This window comes from Amphibalanus amphitrite, unplaced genomic scaffold (genome assembly GCF_019059575.1).
Source record: "Amphibalanus amphitrite isolate SeventyFive unplaced genomic scaffold, NRLGWU_Aamphi_draft 000435F_arrow, whole genome shotgun sequence".
In the NCBI taxonomy this organism is placed as follows: domain Eukaryota; kingdom Metazoa; phylum Arthropoda; class Thecostraca; order Balanomorpha; family Balanidae; genus Amphibalanus; species Amphibalanus amphitrite.
Genome location: NW_024881929.1, coordinates 20050 through 48016, shown reverse-complemented (window position 1 = coordinate 48016; position 27967 = coordinate 20050). Strand labels below are relative to the sequence as shown.

At 48.6% G+C, this 27967-nt stretch overlaps 2 protein-coding genes across 3 annotated transcripts; one reads left to right on the top strand and one right to left on the bottom strand.

The window, feature by feature from the left end:
- Positions 1-277: 277 nt before the first annotated feature.
- LOC122391380 (peroxiredoxin-4-like) lies at positions 278-6099 on the top strand. Of its 2 annotated transcripts, XM_043385192.1 has the most exons (5): positions 278-765; positions 1874-1991; positions 2383-2622; positions 3631-3796; positions 5501-6099. In XM_043385192.1, the coding sequence occupies exons 1-5, from the start codon at positions 618-620 to the stop codon at positions 5561-5563; spliced, it is 735 nt and encodes a 244-aa protein (XP_043241127.1). In that variant the 5' UTR covers positions 278-617; the 3' UTR covers positions 5564-6099. The 2 variants fall into 2 exon arrangements, with proteins under 2 accessions (XP_043241127.1, XP_043241128.1); XM_043385193.1 differs by lacking the exon at positions 1874-1991 and having other exon boundaries at positions 529-765.
- On the bottom strand, positions 6069-27497 carry LOC122391379 (solute carrier organic anion transporter family member 74D-like). Its single transcript, XM_043385191.1, has 12 exons — positions 27326-27497; positions 18859-19032; positions 16179-16297; positions 15583-15804; positions 10540-10764; positions 9929-10069; positions 9312-9677; positions 8801-8996; positions 8301-8445; positions 7754-7959; positions 7425-7633; positions 6069-7051 (listed from the first exon to the last, which is right to left on the bottom strand). Exons 2-12 carry the CDS (start codon positions 19020-19022, stop codon positions 6906-6908), a joined length of 2139 nt encoding a protein of 712 aa, XP_043241126.1. The 5' UTR covers positions 19023-19032; positions 27326-27497; the 3' UTR covers positions 6069-6905.
- Positions 27498-27967: the final 470 nt, after the last annotated feature.

Sequence of the window (27967 nt, the reverse complement as noted above, 5' to 3'; positions counted from 1 at the left end):
AGCGCCTCCAGAAACCTCCAGAAAGCTCCAGAAAGCTCTAGAATCCTCCAGAGAGCGTTCCAGCGCCTCCAGAAAGCTCCAGAAAGCTCTCGCCAAAGCTCCAGAAACCTCCAGTAGCCTCCAGAGAGTTGGAAGGTCCAAATTTCTCTGGAGGCTCTGGTCTACAATTATGGCGCACATAAGACAATCACGAATGTAAACAAAGGACTTTTGACTGATTATTCTACAACTTGAATGTAATGAAAATTACATTGCTATAATTTTGTTAATATTTCTTAATAAAATTGAAAACAAATTTTGCGTATCAAGAGAGAACAATCGTCATTCTTTTGGTATCTGTGATGCCAAGCTCCAGAAATCTCCAGATTGCGTTCCAGCGCCTCCAGTGAAACCTCTGGTAGAGCCTCCAGTCAAGAATTTCTACTGGAGGCGCTGGAACAGGCCCATAATTTACTACTTGCTTCCTACTATTGTTATTCACATACAAATATGAGCGGTGTGCGGCGAATGGGCTCAAGCCGGTTTGTTTGTTGTGACGTGGCGTTCCGGTGGTGATCGTGGGGCGGGGGCGCTCCGGTTATATTTGGATTTCAATCTTACCTATTTCAATTGAAATCATGATGCTTTTCTTCACAGCGACATGCTTAGCTCTTCTCGGCGCTACTGTATCAGAAGAGGCGTGCCATGAGTTTGCTGGTGGATCTGTTTACCCGCAAGAGGCAGGGAAGGCATCTGGTCATGCGCTTCAATGGACGAAGGCTATGAGTGAGTTTTTCTTGTTTTATTTTTCGAATCTGAACTTCTTTTTTTAGAATTTGTCCAAATACTTGCAGTTTTTTATTTTCCTTCCCTTTTGCTGCCTTGTATCTTTAATGATTGCAATCAAGGTGCAATTATATGTGAAGTCTGAATGATATTTCGTATAAAATACCAAGGTGGTAGGTTTTGGCTTAGGGCTGTAGGTTTTAGGTTGAAGGTTGTAGGTAAGGTTAGGTCAGGTTTGGTTAGGTTTGGTTTGGTTTGATAAGAAACTAGAAAGCATCTCTAGATAAAGCACCTCTCCTTAATTGCAGAACACAAGTGTGGCGCCTGCTTTACAACTACCTCTCAAAGTATAGTAGTTATTTTTGTATTATCATGGATTGGGACCATGTCCATATGTACCAGACTCGGTATTTTTCAGTGATTGGTTTTGGAAATGACAACCTTTTTCTTCTAATTCAGCTCACTTTTATTTCATTGACAATTTCATTGAATCAACTAAGCTAAATTCAACAAGTTTTAGGTGGATATGGGTTACCTACCTTTCCTTTCCTCAAGCCCCTCCTGCCTTATGGTCAGTATCAGTATCTGTAATAGCCAATTTGTCATCCTAAGATCATCTTGTCAGGATTTTGTAGATTAGTGAGAATATCTTGATATATTTCTTGCATTAGTTAGCTCCATGCTACAAAAAGAGGAATGTGGGCAGACAAAATAACATGTTCCTATTTGTGAGGTTCAAAGCAATGTGTATTGTATGTATGTTTAATCTCAGGTCATCCATGTCAGTGTTTTGCCGGATTTTCTGCTGTTATGTTTATGATCATGATACTCATTTTTGCATGTAGCAGGAATAAGGAGGGACCCAGATTGTTTTTTTTTATAAAGCATTATTTTGCTTTGTTGATGGTGAATTCTCTTACTCAGAGAAACCTATGCAATTGCAGCTTGTAACATTTTTAGTACATAGGTACACCTAGTGCATTTTGTACACTCCTTACAACACACACATGCCAGGTGCATTATCTCATACTATAATATTTGTGTGACTGCAGTGTATCCACATTTCACTTTCTTTCATTGTGTTTTCACCAATTTACCCATTTTACAGTTTCCAAGCCTGCACCCTACTGGGAGGGCACTGCTGTTGTGAATGGGGAGTTCACAGAACTGAAACTGACTGACTACAAAGGAAAATATCTAGTATTCTTCTTCTATCCTCTTGACTTGTAAGTTCATGATTGGCTTGTCCCCATCATCACTATTATTCAATGACCCAAGCTTTGTACACCCATGTGATGTAATGTTAATAGTAGTCACATTCAATTGCTCTGCTTGTTGAAACAAGGTGAAATTATCTTTTGGCTGACATTTGCTTGATATGCAAAATCTTTCCTCCATTTTTTCCTAGAACAAGAATCCATATTTTACTTTGTTGATGCATTATTACATTTTTGCTCTATTGTTTTGTATATCCAAATATTTTGATGTACAATAAAGAACCCCTTGATTCGTTTTTTGATACAGTTGATGTGACAAGTGGTCCATGCATGGTTTGGAGCACTGACAGCCACTTGGTGCGCCCTGTTCCCCGTCTGACCGGAGCCGGCCGGCCGACAGCACGTTCGTGTGTCCCACCGAGATTCTGGCGTTCAACGACCGCGTGGAGGAGTTCCGCGCGCTGGGCGCCGAGGTAGTGGCGTGCTCGATCGACTCGCAGTTCACTCACCTGGCCTGGATGAACACGCCGCGCAAGGAGGGCGGCCTCGGCAAACTGAGCATCCCGCTCCTCTCCGACATCACGCACGCCATCTCCAAGGACTACGGCGTCTACCTGCAGGACCAGGGCCACTCGCTCAGGTGAGGGCAGACGCCCGGGCACGCAGTGCTCCGACGGGCTCATCTGTTCGCGCGGGATCAGCGCCGGTACGGCTCTTGTGCTTTGCAAGTTCGTCAGTATCAAATCGCTGGGATTTTTGCCATCGGCTCTGTGATATCACTCATCTATGACCACCTTGCCATCATATCATGCACATATCATGCATTGATGAATTCATTCATCGTTTGTGAATTCTTTTTCATTCAATGACTGCAGCCTGGGCGAAGTCGTAAGCTGACACGCGTCCTCTTTTCTTCTATCCCTTACTTACCATGCACTCATATTTTGAGGACATCTGCTTAAGAGCGGAAAGAGTTTTAAGGTTAGCCTGCTCTTTTTTTACATCTGACAATTACCTTTATACCTTTTTCAGTTAATTACATTTTATCTGCAAGCTCATGCTGCTAGAGTCGGTCGTCGAATCAGTGCACAGTCACCTACAGTTTTGGTCTGTTAGTCAATATCCAGGTCACTCAATTCATTCAGTAGTTCAGCTATGCTTTGATCTGGCTGAGATGATTCTCAGTAGCTGCCCGATTTTGTTCCACGAGCTCGATTTCCATCACTCGCGGCGCGAGATTGCGGGGCTCAGTCCTATTGGGCGCTGTCACTTTCTGAGATTTTTTAATGATCTACTCACTCTGAATCATAACAGCTGTTTTTATCTCTTTTCAGCAGTCCATACCGGTAGTGGAAAATCGTCGGGATGCCTTTTGCTCCGGCATTTGAATTCACATTTATCGAGAAGAACGATGTTACAGATGATTTAGATTATGTATTATTTGCTCAAAATTAAGCTATTGGTAATCTTTTAAAAATAAAATCAGATATACAGCAGTACGATATCTCTACCTCAGATCTACCGGCCAGTGTGAATTATTTTCATTGTTCGGGTCCCCACGCTCCAAGTCGGCGGCGGCCCCAGTGGCGCACTCTAGCCTGGCCGCTGGGTCTGACGAGCGTCGCGTGCCTCCGCTCCCCGCCGCCAGAGGTCTGTTCATTATCGACGGCGCCGGCGTGCTGCGTCAGATCACCATGAACGACCTGCCGGTGGGCCGCTCGGTGGACGAGACACTGCGCCTCGTGCAGGCCTTCAAGTACACCGACTCGCACGGCGAGGTGTGCCCGGCCGGCTGGAAGCCCGGCGCTGACACGGTGAGTGGATTCAGCTGTGCTGTGTTTTAATCTCCACCTGTTGCCACCAGATGGCTAGACCTGCGCTCCCGTGGACTGTGGTATTGATGATTAGTTTGCTGTCTGTGTTTCACGATTTTACTTCGTACCTGCATTTACCGTGACATTGTTCCCGATCATCCTGCATAATTTTCCCCACGCCAACTGGATAGTCACATTTTAACATCGCAAGGAGCCTGCCATGCTATTAATGCAGCTACCCACGACATGGAAATAACGGCGGGCCGCTCGGAGCTTGGACGTAGTCCACTTTGAATAGGGAGTTAACAGGAGCGGTGTACCTTCACTACAGAAATGCAAAGGTTTACAAGGCTTTCAACGAAAACCCTAGTGAGGTGCCTTATCATGGGCTTGGTGTGGGATATTTGTCGTTTTATGAATTTAAAAGGATCTAAATCAGACTTCCTTCAGCTGTCGCCTGTCGCCATCACTGTGCATTACCTAGCTTTATTACGATTTTTACTATGAAATGACTAATAATCTCGGATAGCATTCGGATAAATAGAATTCTTGAAAAAATGGAGCTGAATGGTTCCTCCCACTTCTTTTATGACGTAAAATTACGATCAACGTAGGCATATGCCTGTCATTTTTCAATTAGCAATGAAATTTCGATGCCATGTATCGAACACTTTTTGTGTAACAAACTTATTAACCCTCGCCCATGTAGGGGGGGGGTTGGTGCAACCCCCCCCCCTGAGGTTTTTCGGAAATAGTACAAAAACGGCGGCGCGCAGCGCCGCCAAATTTTGGGTACCTTATGGGGCAAACCTTGCGCATCTTTTGATAAAAAAATTTGACCGGGTCATGTCAGGTCACGGAGTTATGACGTCACAAAGGGAACAGCCTCCGGCCGGATTTTCACAAACTGAGTGCCAACGCCCGAGGTTTCCTGCCGGTGGCACGGACATCGGTTGATGGATCGTGATGAAACTTCCCATGCTTGTTGGGGCAAGTATTGGCTATCATATGGTATAAGAAACTTGACCGGGTCAGGTCAGGTCACGGAGCTATGACGTCACAAGAGGAACAGCGTCCGGTACTATTTTTGAAAAGCGCCCGAACCACTATTTTGCTAATTCTTGTCACCTCAATGGGAATATGCAGCAATATTAGCTTCTATAGGGAGCAAATGGACCTTCCAAATCCAAAAATACAATCAGATTTCAAAAATTTAAATTTTGATTTTTCGAATTTCTGCCGCCGACTGTGACCTTGCCGACTTCCGGCGCTCCCAACGCGCCATTTTTAGAGCTAGGGAAACGAAATACATACCAAACGATAGAGAATTGATCAAGGAACACGATAGTGAAGGTTTCAAGTCGATATCTCCCACCGTTTTGCCGCAATCGCCGCGGAAAGTTGAAAAAAGTATATTTTTCCGAAAATTTGACCTTTGACCGGTCAAAAGTAGGTCAAATGTTGACCTAGGACCAAAAAATATACCACCAATCGCGAGATCTCGTTGAGAGCAATCCGTTGGTTTTTTCCGCTAAGCTCTACGACGCTCCGTTTTCAAACGCCAAGGGGGGGGGGTCGCACCAACCCCCCCCCCCTGCATGGGCGAAGGTGGCAGATCGCCGTTTACGGGCGAGGGTTAAAGCAATAGGTTCCGGGACTTTGAACCATTCTCGGCTATCGGCTTATAAAAGTGCATTTTTTCAGATTATTCCCGACCCTAGCAAGAAGCTGGAGTACTTTGGCCGCAGCGTCAAGGACGAGATGTAGGACCCATCTGCGGGAGGTACCTACCAGCGCGCGGCGGGAGGCGGGCCAGTCGGTGACGGTGAGGACGGCCAGTGGGCCGACCAGAGCGGTGATCAGGGCAGAGAGCCGCCACCCTGGTGGGGCGGCTGGGGTGTGCATATGTGAACGTCCAGCTTGGGCGGCGACTGTAGGTGTGTCAGGCGACGTTTTCTTAACAGGGAGACGTGGGTTCAAGGGCACGAATGGGCTGGGAGGGTGTCAAGAGCTTTGGCGGACGTGTACAAAGTCGTGACAAGTGACAGTCAGGTGCAGCTTTGGGCTTGGATGATAAAATAGCCAGGGTAGGGTGCGGGCATTTTACGACCAGAGATCTGGCTGAATGTGTGATATAACAGTGCGGCTTCTGTCGGCATTCCAATGGCAGAGTGTGCCTTGTTCGCAGATACAGGTGATACCTCTCGCTAGGTGTGAATTGTGAACCTTGTTGGGATTCACTCGCACCAACACCCCCAATAAGAATACAAGGCCTGTTTCTAAATACATTTGTTGACCTCCTGGGCCCTGTTTAATCATGAGCACATGTCACGGGTAAAACACGAATCATTCGATGCATTCTGGGGACGTGCATACGGTGCATGTCGCAAATCATTGGTCCTGATATTGAGCAACTGTTCAGCGTAACGGACAGGTACGCTCGAGGTACTGCGTATGTGATCACTGACTGTGATCAGACGGCCGGCCTGACCCAGTCGGGGTGACCCACCGATCGCCCGTCCGGCGGGCGGCGACGTCAACACCACGATATCGCGCCATACAGTCTCCACACGGTGCGCCATGGTATTGGTTACTTCAGTTGTTCGCGTGCTTCTTCATGCTCGAGTATCGACAACAGTTCATATATGCGTCCTGCTGGGTACGTCATTCAACAACATTCGCGCCATCAACACTTGCACAGGTGATAAACTATGATAACTGCACATGTACAGGTAGTGAACTAAGCGTCGGGCACCTGCAGTGGGCTGTTGGCCGGCGCGAGCTATGGTATGGCACAGTCATCGCTTCCACCTCATTGCTGACCTAGTTCGTATTGTCAGAAGGGCGGCTCGGGTAGTCTTCAGCGACCGGCGGGTCTCGGCAGCTCTCCGAAAATACTGAAGCTGTCCCAGCTATTACAAAGCTTACATACGCCAAAGGAGTTCGCTGGTCAGCCCTCAATTATACGGAGGCTGGGGTGACATACATGACCGAAACGCCCACTAGGTCACAGGCGTGCAAACAGGCACCAACATTCTCGCGCGCACACTCGCGCGCAGATGGTGCGGTATACGGACATGTGGCCTTACACTTTACAGCCTGCGCCGGGCTACATGGGCATGTCCATGGTGCCGTTGTTCTGCTTCTTCTGGCCCTTCTTGGCGGCAGGAGTGTCCTCGTCATCTCCGTACAGCTTCAGGTTTCGGCTGAGGTAGATCACCACCATGTCCAGAAGGAAACTGATGGCGAATGGAACTGAAACGGGTGCAGCGGGGATTCAAAGGTCAGTTGAAATTTGATCAACGCATTTGTGAGTTTCTGCTACAGTTGCAGTGATGGACAGCTGCCGAAAATGTTGGTAGAGGTATTTTTATTTGATCTGATCCAGGGAATGTTGCTAAGGCTAGTAATTACTGAACTAAGGGAGAATAGGATGGTTTGGTGGAAATCGAGTTGAACGGGGTGCTTGCATCACTGGTTTGCGACTGTGATAAGAAGCTATCTGCTCTGTTTTGTAGCGAGAGTGATTCCAGATAATGTTTTCCATAATTCCAAATCTCCTTTTATCCACATTAGACAGCTTTGCCACTTACGGACTATCTCCATTCCCGGCTGTCGCGGAACTCACTAATGACTGCGGTGTGCAGGTAGACCCGCAGCTTGTCGGTGTCGTAGTAGAGGCAGTTGCCCTTGCCGCCACACGCCTTCTCCTCCCAGACCAGACACGTCTGGTCGACCACGGCGCCGAACAGGATGGGCGCCGGGATGAAGGCGAACACGGACATGAGTGCCGTGGCCAGGCCAATGGCCAGGGACTTGTCGGCGTCGGCAACGGACCTGGGAGAGGTGTCGGTTTTCAGTTGTGACCCCGAGTGGTGACCAGTACGCAAACAACAGCACGCTTGCGCTTAGATGGCAGCAAACATGAAAATCCACTCATCGTTGTAATTTACGCACCTAAAGAAGACCAGCATGCCGCCAGTACGGTTGGTCGAGCCGACAAACTTCATCACTGCGAGGATGATCATGTAGGTGACGAACTGCGAGTCGCACGGAATGTCGCAGAGGCCGCTGACGGCGCTGGCCGCGTGCTGGAAGATTGTGCCGGCGCCTGGCGCGCTCTTGCCCTCCACCTCCACGATGCAGCTACAGTTGCCATATGTCTGAGGGATTGTGACGTGTCAAATATGCGAAGGTGGGCCAGGGCAGGAAGAAGTGTCATTGGGCCTAGGTTCTGAGCGACAGGTCAACGGTCAAAGCCACGACCGCAAACCAACTACCAGTCTGCAACTGGCTACTGGACATGGGCTGGGCAATTGGGCATGCTTGAACATCGTGGAGCCAGTACCAGGAAAACAGGTTTGTTCGTCGAGTTAGCTGTTCACATTGTTAATTCAGCCAGAATACCGCGATGACTGGGAGAGTTAGGTGCGCAACCTCCGTCGTACACCTTCTCGCTCTCGGCCCACGGACGTCGACCTGCCCGCTGGGGGTCTGGACTCACAGTGGTGCCGTTTATGGTGCTGAAGGTCTGACAGCCGGCCAGACACGGGCTGAAGAAGTTGGCCATGCCGTCCTGCGAGCAGACAGGCGCCATCGCGTTGGCGTTGCAACCACAGCCAGCGTTACAGTCGGCGGTCAGCATGAACCTGCGGGGCGGTGTGCGGTGTGTGAGGGGCTACCAAGAGACTGGACACGGGGTGGTATTGCGTAATCTTTTCAACGTGTGCTCTGCGATATGGACATCGGGTGGTACTTGAGAGATCGGAACGTTGGATAGTCACATTGTTGGACATGGGGTGCTGTCCTAGCGAGAGTTCTAGTAGTGGGAAAGTACTCTGGTCAGGAAGAGTAGAGAGCTCTAGCCATGGGTTGCGTTCGTCAGGTGACGGTCCGCGGTCTAGACATGGGACCTTTTTCTGTTCAGGGCATTCAATTAATACCTCCCCGGCCACACAGGCAGCAGCTACCCCAACTTCTTCCCCCGTGCCCGGGTCCACTCACTGTCCAGCGTCGCCGAGGGTGCCGTGCATGGGCGCCTCCGGGCATCGGACGGCCATCAGCGCGAACATGCAGCACGTCTGCACGCCGCTGACGAGCGCGCTGTAGCCGGTGACGAACACGGCGCGCGGCCGCAGCAGCTTGATGAGGATGCCGGAGCCGATGTAGCCGGCCAGGGTGACCAGCACGCCGGACAGACCTGGCGATGATGGGACGGTGTCATAGAGAGATCAGGGATAACCCGGCGAGGTCGGTCATCGCACTGTTCATCGCTGTAGACTGGAGCTGGAACGGGCATACGAGTGTACCGAGTATCCGCACATTCGGTGGTATTGTTTTTTTTTCTGGCCGTGACATAAATGAAGGACGAACTCTTTAGGATAATCACATATTGTTGTATAAGAAATTACGCTGTAGCGTGAGCAAATTTGTACATCATACCATCGCATCTTTCTCAGCTTGACTTCAAACATCTGCATACGTGCACCGTTTCATCTGTCGGCGACATATCTACCTGAGAACAGACTGGCTTTGGCCGCGCTCTGTTTGAAGGCCGCCTGCTGGTACTTGGGCATGAAGGTGAAGTAGCCGATGAAGCCGATGACTGCGAACACCACGTTCAACAGCATCACCATCAGCAGCGGGTTCTTGAAGAGCCTGAAGAGCGCCTCCCGAAGGCCGCCCAGCTGCTCGGCCGGCCGGGCGCCCGTATGCAGCTCGCTCATGCTTCCCATCAGCTTATCCATCATCACCTCCTCCGTCTCCTCGGTGGTGGCCGAGTCGGAGGAACTGTCCGGCGCCTTCGACGACGGCAGCCGCTTCGGGAACAGGCACATCAGCATCGACACCGCCAGCAGCAGGCCGGCCAGCACGAAGAAACCTGGAGTGGCGACGGGGGAACGCTATTTAGCTGAGTCTAGGTCGGGAAAAGACACGGAAGGGAAGTGTTTTCATCGTCACAACTGCCGTCTGTCTGTCTGTCATCTCAACAAAAATATCAATAGACATTGTCAATTGTCATATGACATCGATTCTGTTTAAATGTCCAAACAAACACTGCGGCACTGGCATTTGCTGATGCCCCGCACTTCAGAGCCCTCAGTGGCGCGGACGGCGTCGCCGCGGTCTTACCGAGCCACCAGGCTCCGATCCATCGCGGGTCCCGCTGCGAGATGGTCGGCTTCAGGCTGGGGATGACGAACTTGCTGAGCGAGAACGAGCCCAGCATGAAGCCGAGCATAGGTCCCATGACGCGCAGGCCGGCGGAGATGGCTGTTGGAGAGGACATATGTAAGCGTGCTGTCGGTGTTTAACAGGTGACAACTATAACATATAGCGGAAAGTACCTACGTATGCGGGGCTGCTGTGGGTTGTCGGAATGTGGTTTGAGTAATGAGTTGTTTATTGTCATTGAGCATCTCAACTCAAAGTTTACACGCCTTGAGTCATGAGACATGTTATGATAGCGAACTTGATGCCGACTTTGCAGTCAGCAAACTGATAGCCGCCGTATCAGATATGTTTGTGATCTGTATGACCCAGTTTGCGAAGCCGGATGTCGATCATTCATGTTCTTACACAGGGTTCACTCGGATTGAGTCTACAATGTCACTAGACACTAACAACACAACACAGCACAGTACTCTGATAGCAACTCTTTACGTTCCAACTCTCCAGCTGACTCCGATGCCACGCTTCATACCACGCACCGGTTCCCACCCAGTTCAACAACTGGCACCCACCGAACATGACGGGCGACTGTTTCTTGTCGACGCTGTCGTCCAGGTAGGTCAGGCCGAGCGTGTAGTAGGCCGTGGCACCGATGCCCGAGACGAACTGCGACAGGAAGAGCAGGATGACCGGCACCAGCGAGACGTCGCCCGTGTCGCACTGGCTGGGGTCGGAGGTAGGCGCCGCCTTGGCGTACTCGTCCAGGTGGCACAGCGACGCGTCCACATCCCGCGCCGCTGCCGGTCAACGCAGTGGTTTAAATGAGACATAACAAAATGAGCTTTATCAAGCGGTGATGTGCGTGTTACGGCACATTTTACCAACTGATGGTGCATTGCGGCGCAGTCTACCAGACAGTAGTGGTAGTGTGGCACAACCTACCTATCAGTGGTGCAGTGCGGCACAGTCTACCAGCCGATGGTGTATTGCGGCACAGTCTACCAGCCGATGGTGTATTGCGGCACAGTCTACCAGTCGTTGGTGTATTGCGGCACAGTCTACCATGCAGCCGATGGTATATTGCGCCACAGTCTACCGGCTGGTAGTGTATTGCGGCACAGTCTACCGACTAATGTTGTATTGCATTTGCAGCACAGTCTACCGACCAATGGTGCTTTGCGCCACAGTCTACCAGCCAAACATGCATTGCGGCACAGTAGGGTGGCACTAAAACGGGGCTAAAATTTCGTTTTGAGAGTTTTCAACGGGACGGGCAGCCAATCTGTTCTACCACCCGACAAAACGTTGTGTGTAAAATATTTTTGGAAAATATGTTTATTTAGAGGTAGCTCAACCAGGTCGAAGTTCACATTTTCGTAAAAAACGCAACTTTGCCGAAATTTGAATTTTCACGTGTATTTCTGATGTTAACAATGACATTGGACGTTGCCAAGACTTTATCAAGACGTTTCAGCACCTAAAGCTCAGATATAGGTACATATGAGGCACATAATTCTTTTGAAGGTATGCAAAACTTACTGTACAACTCCATGAAAAGAGAAAGCGGTATCATCCGTAATCAGCCAACACTTGTACACATCATTCGTCGGCTAGTCTTGCCTACTTAGAAGTTACGGTCGCCTTGCGTATGTCAGAATGCTTACGTCTTTGCTCCTGGACGACCTAAAAGAGGAGCTGCTGTTGGTCTTTATCCTTCGTGGGGGTCAGATCGATTTCCTGGCCATCAACAAAATACCTCGTTCCGAGAAGTTGTAGACGGCGTGAAATGACCTAATGTAGCGCATGACAGCGTTGTAGAATGGCTTGACCTCCCAAAGAATCGGATCCTTCAAGAGGAAGTCGGTGTCCATACCGAGGATGCTGAAGAAGCTTGTGAAGCCAGTTGTGATATGACGAAGTCTTCCGTGGACTTGCTAGAGACTGAAGCTATAGTAAAGGTGCACCACCGAGGACAGTGATGGCCAGCTCTAGCATCTCACGGTTGTCGCGTGAGTGCTGGCGGTCAAGGATATACGACCGAACTGTGCAAGAGCATCACGCGGGTTGTGGAGGTGGGATATGTCACAGTTTTTGAAGGTTTATGGCTTCGTTCCATCTAGACGCCCACTTTTTTTTGGAAGCGCTTAAACAAAACAACGTCCGGGCCGCTGGACGGGCCGAGGCAGGCTGAAAGTGTCTTTTATAGAACAAACTCGTAAATGTCGTGGCAAGTCAGGTGGAGCAAGTCCTGCTCGAGCCGCTGCTCGATGATCGTGCAGGCTCCTGTATTGAGGCTGGTGTTCGATGCACTTGTGTCAAAACTGAGCGCTTTCACTCAATCCTTTACTCTCACTCATCGAGGGATTCTAGAACAGCGTTTGTTGCGGCCTGTCAATTTGAGCCTGGCTAGCGAAAAATGTTCTGAAATGGCTTAGCAAAACACAACTTATCTTTTTCACGTGCACGTCTTCTCCCTGACATCACGAAGACACGGAGACCTGCCCTGTGGCCGTACACTGGCAGTGTCCCCCTGCGCATCAGTAACCGGGAATACATGAGCAGAATAAATGCGGATTACAATCGGATCACAATACTCAGCGAAGAAAAACCATTCCTGATACGTATTTATTTGCTCATGTAACCCCGGTAAGTGCTAGCAGTCTCGTGACCCTTCCCAACCACCGTAATACGAGAGAAGAGCTGAAGTTACACGCCTGGCAGCGGGCTACCGTCACCGAACAAAATAAGCTAAACTACGCTGAACGGCCATTGGTCGAATCACGCATTGCGTCACAGCGCGTTTGCGGCGAGAAACACTGTGGTTATGAAACAAATAGGAAGGCATCAATCATTCATTTAAACGTGTTACAGCTCAAATATGACAATGCTTGGAAAGGCGCGATACACATCTGAAGCCCCGTTCACAATATACGTTTTGTCAATATGTAGCAAGTATGACCCCATTGAGCTACCTCTAAATATAAATATTTTTTGATAAAATTTCATACAGATCATTTTTTTCGTGAGGTAGAACAAAATGACCACCCGTCCCGGTCGAAATTAAAAAAGTCGAAATTAAGTGCCACCCTACGGCACAGTCTACTGACGAATGGTGTAGTGTATTGCGGCACAGTCTACCGACTAATGTTGTATTGCAGCACAGTCTACGGACCAATGGTACGGCCCTCCAGCAAAAGAGTGGTTGGTTAGCCTATGTGCTTTTGGTGTAATAACTTTGAATAGCAGAGACACTCCTGTAAAATGACTCAATAGCAATGAGAAGAGGGTTCGTGCACACACTTCGGCAATGGTTTTCAACAGCCATTAGACGTATTCATCAATGCAGATCGTTAATTGTGATGTTGGCAACCAATCACTAAATACCTGGAGGGCCGTACTTTGCGCCACAGTCTACCAGCCAAACATGCATTGCGGCACAGTCTACCGACCAATGGTGTAGTGCGGGATAGTCTACCAGTCAAACGTGTATTGCGGCACTGGCTAACAACCGAGTATTGTGAACAACATTGAGTATTGGTGTGTTGCGGCACAGTATCGAGTAGTGGTGTGTTGCTGTGCAGTGGTGTAGATAAGGTGCAGATTTGGTGACGAGTTGCTCAAATTAGTTTCAGTGTATTTCTTAGTGTAGTGACTATCAGTTACAGTGGCGGATCCAGGGGGGGCAAAATGGGCATTTGCCCCCCCCCCCAAACGGCATGATTTTAACATAACGCCTATGGACGATGCATGGAAAGAATCGATAAATTGTTATGGTTTGCCCCCCCCCCCAAAAAAAAACTGAGCTGGATCCGCCTCTGATCAGCTAGGGTCGCACTACACCTTTTTAGGCGCAATTTCAAAAAGTAAGTCCAAATTCAAAAAGTTTACGCTCAAAATGCACATGAACGTTCTGAATTTGGAACTTTTTGAAATTGCGCCTAAAAAGATGTAGTTGCTTATATAGCTGCCTTCTCATATCATCAGCCATTACCATCAACATTAACCCGCGCCCGGCTGGGGGTCCTGGATTTCCACGCCCTGCTGGGGGGGGGGGTGTTTGAACACCCCCCCCCCTTCTAACTCGGCTCCTGGGCCACGTAGCGATACGCGGAAGGCGGCGTTCGAAAGAGCGTCAAAAATAATGAGGAAATCACTTCGGTCAATTTTTTGGTCAGGTCAAAGGTCAGGTCACCAGAGGTCATTGAAGGCAAAATTTCGCCGATTTCAAGGTCGAATGTCGACAATTTCCAAGAAGCCAACGCATAACTCGGGAACCAATAGAGCTACAGCGCCGCGGAAAAGCGCATTCGATAGCCCTATTAACGCCCTTTCTGAGTAATTCTCTCAGATTTGACCTTACGTCAACGGTTTTGCCTGCAGGGGGCAAAAACTGCAAAAATAGCCGATTTTTTTGGAAATAGTTTTTCTGCAATAACTTTTAACCCAAGCCTTGTACGAGCTTACTTTTACCGGCATCGTGTTTCTCTCGTCAAGACGCATCGAATGAACTATAATTTGACCTTGAAAGGTCAACTTGAAAATTTGACCTCAGGTCAAGGTCATGACCTGACCGGAAAGGGTCATGTTGCATATCAGTCGATCCGTATCGTCGAGCTGAACACATCTAAGGCGTTTTCATCGCTCTAGCATGCCTCTATCAAAAGTTATTTGCGAAAAACTCTTAGATACCATTCGTGACCTAAAATGACCTCAGGCATAAACAAGGGTCACGGACACCATTTTCATGTTAAGTGTGTCTAAACCACTTATAATTCAGTGTTTGGGAGTGTTTATAATGTCTTTCGTCCAAAAGAGGCGCATTTCAATTTTCTCCCATTGACTTATAATGGGGAGGTCGCAGAATTGACCTGACCTTAGGTCATCGATATCAAAATTCTGAGATATAAATTTTGTACATGCTATTGCTCTTAGCAATCGCTGAAAGTTTCAAAGCGATCGGTCACTCGGTGTAGCTATGACAGACATTGAAACTTTTTATGAGGTGAGGTCACTTCAAGTGACCTGGTGACCTGACCTTGAATGACCTTGGTCTGAAATTTTCACAACATGTGTAGAATTGATGTATGATAAGGTGTACCAAAAACGGCGGCGCTCCGCGCCGCCGTTTTTGAGATATTCGCGAAAAACCACAAGGGGGGGTGTTGAAACACCCCTCCCCCAGCAGGGCGCGGGTTAAAAGTTAAAACACTGAAATAAATTCATTATATGAAGATATTTGTTATCATAGAGGTTTAGTGCAGTTTTGGTGAGAATTAGGTGCATTCGCCAGATATGCCGTCGTGAAAACGGCTTATATCGCTTTGTGCAGGTGTTACGGTGCAGTATCGAGAAGTGGTGTGTTGCGGCACAGCATCTTGTGGTGTATTGCGCCGCAGCGTCGAGAAGTGGTGTGTTGCGGTGCAGTATCCTCCTGCATACATAGCCTCCTGCAGTACCATCCCAATAACGCTCTTGAGTACAGCCCGCGCTCCCCACATGCAGTCGCCGAGCTCTCAGTTACCTCCCCCGCCTCCCGCACCGTGTGACACCACCTTTCTCCACACTCGCCACTCCCGGTCCGGGTTTTTGCCACCCCCGCCCCTCTCCGCACTCACCGGCGCTGCTGAGGTTGCCCGACAGCGAGCCGGCCATGGCGGCGGCGATGTCGTCCGGGTCCGGTCCCCACACAAACTGTGGAAGTGCCGAGAGCAGGCAGCCGACAGCGTTCATCAGCATGCCGGCGCCCACCCAGCGCGGACGGTTGCCCCGGCCGCCGTAGTACGAGATGAGCACGGCGAAAAACACCTGTGCCACATCGTTACCGGCCAAAACGATACCTGTCGGGAGCGTGGGTGATGTTAAACTGAATTCTGGTAATTTGAATCAAGCAAGCAATTTGTGCAGTGTGCAATACGGTAAAAAAGAAATAACGACGCAACGCAGTATTCATAAATGCGGTAGGTGGCAGGTGCAACATAATTCTATGGCAACGCGAGGAAAATGCCAAAAGAAATTCAAGTCATCTGTTTTGGATCTATATCTAACATTCAAAACTAACGCAAAACAAGCGGACGAAAAAAAACTGAAAGCGTTGAGCCTGTCGCTTGTCGATTAAAGCAGCACATGCCTGTGAAAACAAATGCGCTTCCGTAATAAGCGACGCTGTCAGCTTATAATCCAATGCGTCTGATGGCGGCGCTGGTTCACTCACCTGTCACGCTGCTGGGGAACTTGAACGTCTTCTCGACTGTGGTCAGGATGGAGACGAAGTAGGTGTACCACATGCCCTGGATCAGGCCGCACGAGCAGTACACTAGCAGGTAGGTGAGCCTGACGAACCGCAGAAAAACATCAATCAGTTCATCGCACAGTCCAGATTGGATTGCCCACGGCCACCGCGGACATTATCAACACAGTTAAACCATGGATTCTACTTACATTGTTTTAATGACGAGACCCTCTGTGAGCTCCTGCTCTCTAGTTTTACGCTGAGGACCGTCCGCGGCCCGTGCCCCCCGGCTCGGCTGCCTCGCTTTCACTGCTCTCCCACACTGAGACGGACCCGGCCCGTCGGCCCAGCACGGTTCCAGCCACTAAGGCGCCGTCAGCTCAGGTGTCTGTGGCGCCCCGCAGCCTCCGTGCCCGTCAGAAACACGAGGCACGTGCCGTCGGCACCGGGCTGGGCTCAAATTCAGGAGAACGGAGCATTAGCATGTAAACTTGGGTCTTGGGCGATACGACATGATGCGGAATGCACAGAGAATGATGCTTCAGGGCGTTATAAACATCTTGGAATTTAGTATACAAGATTAGGGAGAATTGTAGGTGCTTTAGAATCCTCTCATAGAAACCTTTCGTTTGGTACCACTTTTATTTCCGCAGCTCCCTTATTAACGGAGTTAGACGGGGTTGGGCGAAAAACGCCCCTCCTGGGCTGCGGTGGCTTGGATTGACCCTCCCCCCGGGCCCGATCGGGTTAATTATCAACTCGTATGCTTAAAATTGGAAGCAAATAATAAATCAACGGAAATAACTGACCGGTTGGACTGGAGGCGGGGAGGAGACTTATTGCCTCTAAATTGGATCCTCAGCCACGTAGCGACAATTTTGGCGTTCATTGTAGGTAGGTACTAATTAGTCCATAGCTCGCGAACAAATGCCTATCTAGAGCTAAAACATTTCCAAAAGGGAGAAACCGATAGTCTTTCTCAAAGGGATTTCGGCTCTGACCTAAGGTGTTAGGGTAATGCTTTTCTCCAGTGGGTAAAACTGTCAAAACTGACGTTTTGTAGAACTGCAATGAGTTTTGCCACAAAGCTTGAACGATGTTACGATGCTGCTTTTGACGGCATCCTGTTTGCATTGTTGGGAAGCTCTAAATTAACTAAAATTCAATCTTAATATTTGAGCTAAGGATTTTTTGAAGCAGTCACCACACCTTCCGAAATTTGCGTTTTTGTATAGTCTTATAGTTAATTGACGGCATAGAAAAAGGTCTGTGACAGTCAATCGTTGGTGCCGTTCGATTTACCATGGTCTCCTCCCCGCGGCGCGGCGTGTATCTGAAAATAAAAACAATGCCCTCGAGCACGTCTATGCTCTTTATCAATGGTTCGTTGTTATCATTTCGTAGCCCTGACAAGGCGTTACCTTACAGTCCACAACGACACAAGTTCCGTCTGTCAGATAAAAGGTACGCTCTCCATCGTTTGAACCAGCGCTAGAGATAGGATGTCGAACCACTCGAGCACTAACAACGGGAAACGCCGCGTAGAAACATGATACCTGTTGACATACCACGCCACCCAGACAGCCATATACATAGCCGGCATTGCATCACCGTCATAATCCCAAGGCCGCGGATACCAGCGTGTTTCCTATACACCACAGCCAGCGTCCCCTGCCCTGTCAACGGGCGTTCGCCTATCTCTCCCGCTGACGCGTTGATGTGGCCTGATGTGTGCTGTGGATAGTGTCTGTGTATGTGTATCTGTTTGTGTTTGGCTGCCTGTAAACGACATGCAGTGACGAATCAGCTGATTCTGGGAAGTAATTATCAGCAGGGATGCATTAGCTCACGACGCTGATTGTTCGATCATTGGGACTCGACTGCATGCTGCAAAGCATCAGACTACCTATCGCGCTATCCCATAGTCCTAATGTCAGACCCGGTATGACCTGAAATCTGACGGCTAACCTACAAACTGATGAACAGCTTTGTGCGTACCAGTAAGTCGCAGCCTTATAAGTGACAGGAACCGATCGACAATTATATCCGCTTAGTGTTGTCTATGACGCCGGTTTAAATGACTATCGATGTTGCTATCAATGTTATCACAAGTTCCCGAGTATTTGGGTGAAGAAGGTAGTCGGGATCGCGCTCAGTTGCTATCGCGCCGGACAGGGACGGCTGTGATGCACAATACGCCGATTGAAGTGGCGCGATCGGACAGCTGCGGACCATGAGTCTTGACTAACTCATGACTAACTCAGAATGACTACGTGGAATCACACTACACAATATACGTAATTTGTTGGAGGGGCCGTAATTTATGACAAGTTTTTTCTCAATAAAATTAGTTAGTTCATTTAAAAGCACACTATGGTTTGTTTATGAACGGCCGATCGGTAAGCTCTGCGGATCAGCAAGCGTTGGGGAAGTAAGAGAGGTAAGCCAGTGGCAACGAGAGGTGAAGCTACATCTACTATTTCATGTTATTTTGATTGCATGCCCAATGCCCATCTCATTCTCATCTGATCATTGAGGTATCCTGGTATCCTGAGATCGCTCAAGAGGGTCGCCTGTCATCAAACGACCCTCCGAGGTGCACTTCTCATCCCGACCCTCCCGACCTACCACACACCGGCTGTATTTCGGAGACAGCACTCACCGATTTGCCAGAGGACGCATCCATCTTGGCTGGAGACAGAAGAATCCGCAGTTCTCCTCCTCGGGATTCTGCGCCTCGCCCTGGGCCACGGCCTTATAGCTGGCGTTGGGCGGACGCAGCGAGTTGCCGCCGCCCGCCCTGCCGTTCTTCGCGCTGGTACCCATCGCTGCAGCGCTGGAAGAGGAGCAAGACGAACGTGGGTACACTGCAGGGGACCTTGTGCTGTCGCAGGACTCGGCGGGACTCCTCCGCGGCGTGGCGAGTCGGACCACTCCGGGAACGGTGGGCAAAGGTCACAGCGGATAACGGGAGGATAGGAAATATCCGAGAGGCTCAGCGGCGCTGTGGCTATCTTATCGCGCTAACAAATGCGTACGGCCCATTGTGTAACCAAACACGCAGCGCTGTAAAGAATCTCACTAGATGAATGAGAATCACACGCTTCTTGGCCCACTACACATTTCAATTAAAAGAATTAAATCGAATAGTCATGACATTATCCGTTTTCGCGATTCATTGGATGCACCCTTTGGATGCACCCCCCTTCCCTGCTTTCCCTCTTTCATGTTCCGGGATGGGTGGTCAACGGAAACCGCCATTGAAGTGGAGAAATTCTGCAGTTCAGCTCTCACCAAGTCGAATAAGGTGTGACTCGCTTATCGCTAGCTGTCCCTCGAGGCAAGTCCCATGCACCATTACATGGCCGCCTCGTGACCACTGTGTCTGGTGCTAACTGTTCATCACGGAATATATAGTCTACGACATGGAATGGACAGGAGCTTCGATTAGCATGGCCACGTGTGTAACCAAAAATCAAGGATTTTGCCGGATGAATATCCGGAGGTCCGGAGGATGCGGATGAATTTCTTTCCACGTGGGTTTACATTTTCATATATTTTCTTAACATTTCATACATTTTTTCTTAACAATCGTCGAATGATTCGTCTTCAAGGGCCAAGTCGTAACTGTGACTTTGAAATGGTGACCGTATATTTTATTGGAAACTTTTGGCACACATTGTTACAGGAGCATTTATACATATTCATTGCATTACAGTTTTAACATTAGTCTAAAATTAAATGAAATTCGATGAAATTCGTCTAAAACTTGAAGATGAGGAAGTGCGAGCACTCGCGCTCTACTTTCAGGGTCCCAGGGCTATATATGGCCTTGGTCCCAGGGCGTATCGGTTCCTACAAAAACAGTACGTCCTTCCCCATCCTCGAACTCTGCGGAAGATGGAAAAAATACAGATGCGACCTGGCTTTCATGACGCTATCTTGGCTCTCATAAAAGAGAAGTTCGCCGGAGCAAGTGCCAAGGACAAGCTGTGCATCATTTCGTTCGACGAAATGCAGCTGAAACCAAGGTTGGCCTACCAGCGGGGTGATGACGTCATCGAGGGCTTCACTGATCATGGCTCTCTCTGCCGCGCCAATGCCTGCGCCGACCACGCCTTGGTCATGATGGTGCGGGGCGTCAGTGTCACCAAACGCTGGAAACAGCCCATCGGTTTCTTTCTGACTTCCGGAACGACCAAGGCCGTTGTGCAGCAGCAGCTGTTAACACAGTGTGTCCAACGTGTAACAACAGCGGGATTCACTGTGCTAGCTACAACTTGTGACATGCCAAAGAACAACCAGGCGACCTACATACTGCTCGGAGCTGCGGAAACCGGCTTGTTCACCGTGGACGGGCACGAGGTTGCTGCTCTGTATGACGTGCCTCACATCTTCAAATGCATACGAAATGCATTAATGAAATACGATATTGAAGTAGACGGTGAAGTAGCCTCTTGGAGTCATTTAGAAACACTCTATGCACTGGAATGCGCTTCTTCCCCACGGGCTGCTCCAAAACTAAGCCAGAAACACATCAGGCCAAACAGCTTTGAAAAATGAAAGTCAGCTATGCCCTACAGGTGATGAGCCGGACAGTAGCAGCAGCAATCACATTGCATGCGACCCACGGCAAGCTCCCGCGCACTGCACTCCCGACTGCTACTCTCCTGCTGCGCCTCAACGACCTGCCCGATGTGCTAAACTCTTCCGCCCGGTTCGACCCCTGCTCAAAGCGACGCGCGATATCCAGCCTCCATCCAGCAACGGCGGGAGAACACATGCAGTTTCTTCAGTAGAGCGACGCCTGGCTGCAGCGGTGGACGGTCGGTGGCGGCGCCAGCATCGACTCCATTCGAGGACTGCGACTTAAACGATAAAAGGCGTGGTGAAAATCTGGGACTTGTGTCAGGCTGCTGGGTGCACGTTCCTGTGCACTCGCCGCTTAAACCAAGATCCAAGCTACTGAAAATGAAAGAGTTTATCTCGGCAAAAATATGTATTAGGCACATACACGGTGCCTGTGTACCTATGTACTTATAATGAAGAAACATTATGACAACGTTTGAAACGTTTAACCCGCGCCCTGGTGTGGGTCTGAGCCACCTTCGCCCTGGTGGGGGGGGGGCCAAAATGACCCCCCCCCGTCTAACTCGAAAACGAAGAGGGCTAGGAAGACGCGGAAAAAAGCAAACGAAAGCCCATAACAAGTACGTTCGAAAGTATTTCGGTCATTTTTTCGCTAAGGTCAATATTGAGGTCGCTAGAGGTCATCATAGGTCAAATTTCAGTGTTTTCGGTGTTGCCGGACATATTCCGCTGTAGCTCGGAAACTAGAAGAGCTAGAGAGCCGCGGAAAAAAGCAATCGATAGCTCTTTTCAAGCTCTTTCGCCAAGGTTCGTCAGATTTGACCTCAGCTCAACGGTTTGGCCTACAGAGGTCATGCAAGGTCAACTTGGCAAATTTCGTTGAAAATGTTTTTAACTATAGCATGCATTCACGAGAAAATAGAGAAACGATTCATGCACCATCGTGCTTGGCTCGTCGAGACGCGTCGAATGATATATAGTTTGACCTCGAAAGGTCATTTTGAAAATTTGACCTCAGGTCAAGGTCATGACCTTACCGAAATAGGTCATGCTGCATATCATTCGATCCGCATTGACGAGACAAACACGATAAACGTCGAACGGAGTCTCTATCTCTATTCAATAACAAGTAAGTGCAGAAAAACCGCTGGTGACCTCTGGTGACCAGGGAGATGACCTAGCGTGACCTCAGCGAGGTCACAAGCAAATGGTTTCACATGGGCTGTGATTTGCTGACCCAAGACACTTCAATAACGAAATATAGGAACAATCACGCCCGATTTAGCTGAAAAACAACTACTTTTCGATTCTCCCATTGACTTATAATGGGGAGCAGCGATGACCTGACCTGACCTTAGGTCACATTTATAAAAAATCCGAGATAGCCATTTTGTAGAGCTGAGTGACATCTTCAAGTACTGTAAATTTTACATCGATCGGATAAAAGCTGTGCCTTTGAGAGAGCTTTGAACTTTTTTAGAGGTGGTGTCAGTTTTGGTGACCTTGTGACCTGACCTGACCTGACCCGAACCCTCCAAAAAAGGACATGATGTAAAAATGTTGAATAAACAGCTATACAAAGTTTCAGGGCGCTAACTCAAGTGGTTTCTGAGTTATCGCTGAAAAACCACAGGGGGGGGCCAAAATGGCCCCCCCCCCCCACCAGGGCGAAGGTTAACACAACCCCTCCTCTAAATGCATTTATGAAACGTGAGTGGGCCAATAAAGGCAACTAGTTTTAATTGTAACAAAAAAGCACTTCTGGGCACGTAAATGTGGTAAAATTCACCACCCCATATCGCCTCTACCGGAAACCCGTTTTAACCCCCGAAGGACATTGGCAATAGAGCAGGATCGTTCATGTTTATCAAAACAGCCGGCAACTTTCTATCGCAGCGAAAGGTTGGCTAGGACGAGAGTCATTGCTTTCACTGACTATGACAAACCTACTCGAACGGATTTCACCTAGGAAGTTACCAAACGAATGTTGGAAAATACATCAGCACCATGAAAAAACCTTACCCACCATCCTCAGCAACGCCGCCTCCTGCCGGCGTCCACCGGAAAAGGGCGGCAAACGAGCGAAGTTTAAATTGTCAGAAGTGATTCCAGACAGCGGCACCTGATTAGAATAAAATACACCTTCTCATATTGCCCCGGTACCCCGTTATGCCCCACCTTCTATTAGTTATAGGTCTGGCAACTATACTTTCATCCTCGTAAAGGAAGTAACCACAGCGAATCCGCACGACTAAATCATCAGGTCGCCAAAAACTCGGCAGTTACAGGAAATCTCGATCTTGTCCATTCCATGTCGTAGACTATATATTCCGTGCTGTTCATAGTCCTGTTATCATGTGCACCTGAACTCTTCTTCTTTATAGGCCGGAAGAGCCAAACGCGTTTCATCGAACTTCACGCATGCCTCTTTGGCATCGCCATTCAAACGAAAATGGCTTACCTAACCTTGCATTGCTTATGCTTTGAGTAAACGTATTTATATAGCTTAACCTGATAAGTATAGGTGCCTGACAATCAAAACGGTGAGACAGTGAAATGAATAGCCAATGGGCTGAAACGATGTCCGCCAATGTCCGCAGACAACACAGTGGATTGGGCTATTAGGTACGGGCAATAGCAAACAAGGTCAACGGTTGGCGGTTGCCTTGACGGTCGACAAAAAGCCATAAAATCAACTCCAGCCGGGTCTGTCACCGATAGGGTCTTCCGAGGCTTATTGTAAGCACCGCAACGTCCTTTATCGACGACCGCTGTGCAATAAAGAATAAAGATGTGTTTTATGTACCTAGCTGTTTTATGGCTGTGATAACGATACGATTGTCACATTTCTTGCTCTGACTGTGAGACTGTAGAGCATTTCTGTCGAGACGGTGGTGTTTACATGCAGATAGTCACTGCTAACTAAACTGACCACACTATTTCAAATGTCAGAGTGAAGTAAGCTTGAAGCAAAACCATGACATGGACATTTTCAAACATGAACATTTTCAAACATGACATTTTAAAACTGTTCGAGGAAACACTCATGTTCTTAAATGTTCTGAGAATGTTACCTCACTAACCAAATTTTACAGCAACGGTCACTAGCTAGTTGCATTGGTTAGGCCCATTTATGGCTGCAGCCTGCAGTCAGCATCATTTACGGGATACGGTCACGGTGACTATCTGTTGGTTGAGTGGCTTGCGAGGTGATAGGCACCTCTTGACCCGGGGAATCACGGACCAAGTCACCTGCTTAGTAGGTACACCTAAAGCACTGTCTGGTGTTCAAATACAGGTGTGGCGCAGGCCGACAATCGGCCACGACATTGTGAAGGTCTCGTCGTATATGTATAGGTATCGCTTTACACAGATAAAGACGAGTACGGCGTGCCTACATTGGATTCTACTAACAGTAATGCCGCCACATGCTCACATGCTCGTGATGAATAGTCATAAGCCATTGTGGACGGACAAAGTTCACCTTTTTGCGCGAGCATGGGCTGCGTGGGGCACGCCACTCAGTCACATGCATCAGTCTGGATGGATATGTATGGATCTGGTTGTGTGCGGAGTTTGCAAAGAAACGACAGTTTGCGAAGTTCTTAAGCCGGCAGGCGGGTGGCCGGGAGCAGGCGGTGGGCCTCCCGGCCATGCCTTCCGCGCGGTGGGGGGGGGGGACATTTTTTGCCCCCCCCCCGTATCTCCGATACTGGACGGATCCGGAAAATTCAAACGGCGTTCGATAGCCCTGTCAAATTTGTCGATGGAAACCAAATTTCATTGACCTCGGGATCACCGATGACGTCAAAGGTCAGGTCAAAGATAAAATGTTTCAACGTTCACGTGTCTTCTAGGGAAAGCGCGGAAAACGTATTTTGTCGAAAATCAGCGATAGGGCGTCAGTTGTCTAGTACATATGTTGCTATTAGAGGTCACTGGTCATACCAGGTCAGGTCACAGGTCAGGTCACCAAGGGTCACCACATAAACCCAACTTTACTAAGGTTGTGCGATGCATGTTTTATGGCCAATTTTTCATTTCCAACTCAATGGTGTTGGTAATAAGACCATCAGGTACCTACAGTTTAGGTCACTTTCTGGTGGAGGTCAGGTCAAGGTCAGGTAAAAAAGGTCAAATTTCAATGTTGATAGTTTTGCATAAAATGGGTATTGATTCGATGCAGCTCGCCACGGGGCAGAAAATGGGAGTCTAATGGTGGTCTTTGTTTTGCGCTACGAGGTCTAGAATTGCTAAAAATTGAGTTTGACTATTTGACGTCATCAATTTTGAACAGTTTTTTTTTCGCTATAACTTGGCCAAAAAAGAGGTATCGATCTCAAATTTGGTATGTAGATAGAAAGCGGTAGGTACTATCACATATATTCCAGTTTTTTCGAAATTCAAAAAACTTTTTGGATTTTTCGGCTATTATATTCAAAAAATATATTTTTTTTAATTTTCGGGTGTCAAAAGCCAAAAATTTCAAAAATCCGAGATAGCAGTTTTGTAGCTCTGTCAATTCTACACCTTTTATAAATGAAACATTTTCTGTATCTCTAAAGTTGTAGGCCTGACAGCTCTTCCCGCGAAACCTTTTTTTGTCGAAAATAGCAGAAATGACGTCACTCTGACGTCATTAGCGGCCAACCTATCATAGCCTTTGGAATTTTTTTGTCGCAATGTGCAATAGCTGTTTACAGGAGGATACCGAAAGTTTGGTGACGATCGGCGCAGCGCGGTTCTGGAGATATATCGAAAAAACCAAAGGGGGGGGGACAAAAAATGCCTCCCCCACCGCCTGGAAGGTTAATGTTTGCAAAGAATGGATTTCTCAAACGCCCTGAAACATCTATGCCTACCTATATATGTACTTTGTCTCCTATCGATGGAACTCAGACCCAAATCGACATCGTTTTTATATTCCGTCTTGCAAAGTGACACCGCCGATGGGGTGCAATTTGCAAAACCGTGCGAAAGGTCTTTGACATTTACTCTATAGTACACTGCACCAGCCCTCGCCCGTATTGGTGTTTCCACAGCCGCGCAAACGTTTACGGGGGACAGGGAGGGGATCGATTGGACCTCCAGCTGTTCGGCCTCTGATTCCGGTACAGCTTCACGATATATCTAAGCAGCGTGTTGCTTGTGAGTCGTGACGAGAGGAAGCAGATAGTTCTCAATTTTAGCCCTCGCCGGCCGAGGAGGTGCCTCCCCCACAGTTTTTTTTTTCGCGATGGCTTGGAACAAACCAAAGAAAGAGAGCTGAAAGTTGGCATACCTGACATTTGATTCAATCCGGATCTTGTAACGTCAACCCCATTTTCGGGTCAGGTCGGGTCACCACTGACGTCATAACATAAGTGCACCTCTGCATGGTCCTAAAATGTCGCAAATTCGCAACGGCCTCAGTGCCAGAGAAACTTTTATTACAGGGAGATGAAACTGGGCCTAGTATCCTCGAGAGTTGTAACAACTTGAAGGTACATACATCTCGGATTTTTCCTAAGGGTCACCTGGGGTCAGGTCGGTCACGTGACCTCACCATTATAAGTCAACGGGGAAAATGGAAACCGTTGTTTGGGCGCCGGAAATGTTCTTAAACTATCTCCAGGGATATGACCTAAAACAATCTTTAGCACACGGAATCGTGATTTCATGCAATCCTTGCAAGGCCCAATGCTTCACTTTTGCACTGTTGACCTTGTGTAACGTCATTTATGACGTCATTAAGGTTGTAAGTTTTTCGTGAATAGCTCCCGATCAAATTAAGCTAGCGAGTCGGGAAAACTGCCGATGGACTCGGGAAGACATGCCAAATAGAATGTGATATGCGACATAACCTCTTTCGACCAACTTCGTGACCTGAAAAGCTCTGGCCTGACCTTGATCCGAGGTCAACAATTTAAGCTGACCTCACCCGACCAGAGTATAATTCGACGCGCCTGGGTATGGAGAACACGATGGTGCCAAAATAGCGGCTTTGTGACCATTTTTTGCGAAGTTATTTACGAAAAACTGATCCCGTACTTTGGGGCACATGATTTGACTTCAGAGGTCACCAGTTGGCCTGAGTCTTGAGACCTTTAAATCGGGTACCAATCAATGCGTCTCGTAACGTCATACACGCTCGTATTTCCGCGAGGCTCTAGCTCATTTTGCGGGCAAAACAATGAGGGGGGAAGTCGTACCTATCAACTCCTTCCCACGGCCGAGGCATATGTAGAAAACTTATAGGTCCGGCGAGGGACATAAGTCATTGGGTCATTAGTTGGCCTTACACTTCCGGTAAAAAAGGAAAAACTTTATGAAGCTAAGATTTTTGGGCTATTATAGTGTCCCCATTCATTTCTGAATTCCGCGTCTTCCTCCACACAATGCATTATGCACTCCCTAGTCATAATCCTAAAAAGGTTATAAAATATCTACACTCCGCGAATCCCGAATTCTGTTTGCAATTGTATTATATAACTTAGAAAGTGCCGCATGCATACCTATTACTTACCCAACTAAGCAGATTTGTGTAGTTGGCAACTTACCTATGCTAAGGTCGGCCGTTTCCTGGTGTCTTCGTGGATCGACGACGAGTCTCGGGCTGCAGGGCGACTCCTGGGGACAGCACTGTCAGTCGGCGAGCGGTCAGCCGGGCCAGCTGCGGGTCGAGTCACTCACTCCGGGACGGCGCTGTGTCGCGCACTGAGAGACTCGAGTCACGCCGCCACAGCACCATCGACCCCCTCTTCACCCCCTCCCCGTCTCTTCGACGGTCTTATCTGCACAACGAGGCATGGGTGAAACTTTGACATTACCATTGGGGTCCCAAACGTCCAAGGGGGCCTCCATTTAGTGGGGGGCCTCCAAGCAATTAGGGGCCTCCAATCGTGGAAGCGGTAATTTACGAACCACGCCAGGCCCTCCTCTAAGAAATTTTCACTGGGGGACCAGAGGCTCAGAAGCCAAACTCAGGGTACCCCCAAATCCAGTTTTCTCTTCGGATTTAGGCCACTTATTTTTCGTCACAGCTCGGATGCCATGATTTAATTTTTTAATATTAATTAAGAAATGGTAGGTCACCTGACCCTACTGGTGGTCCCAGGCCAGCAGGGTGACATTGTATGTAAATTTCCCCTGCGGCGTCCGAAATCGACGAAAATTTCTGGCTTTTTCACTTTCGACAATAA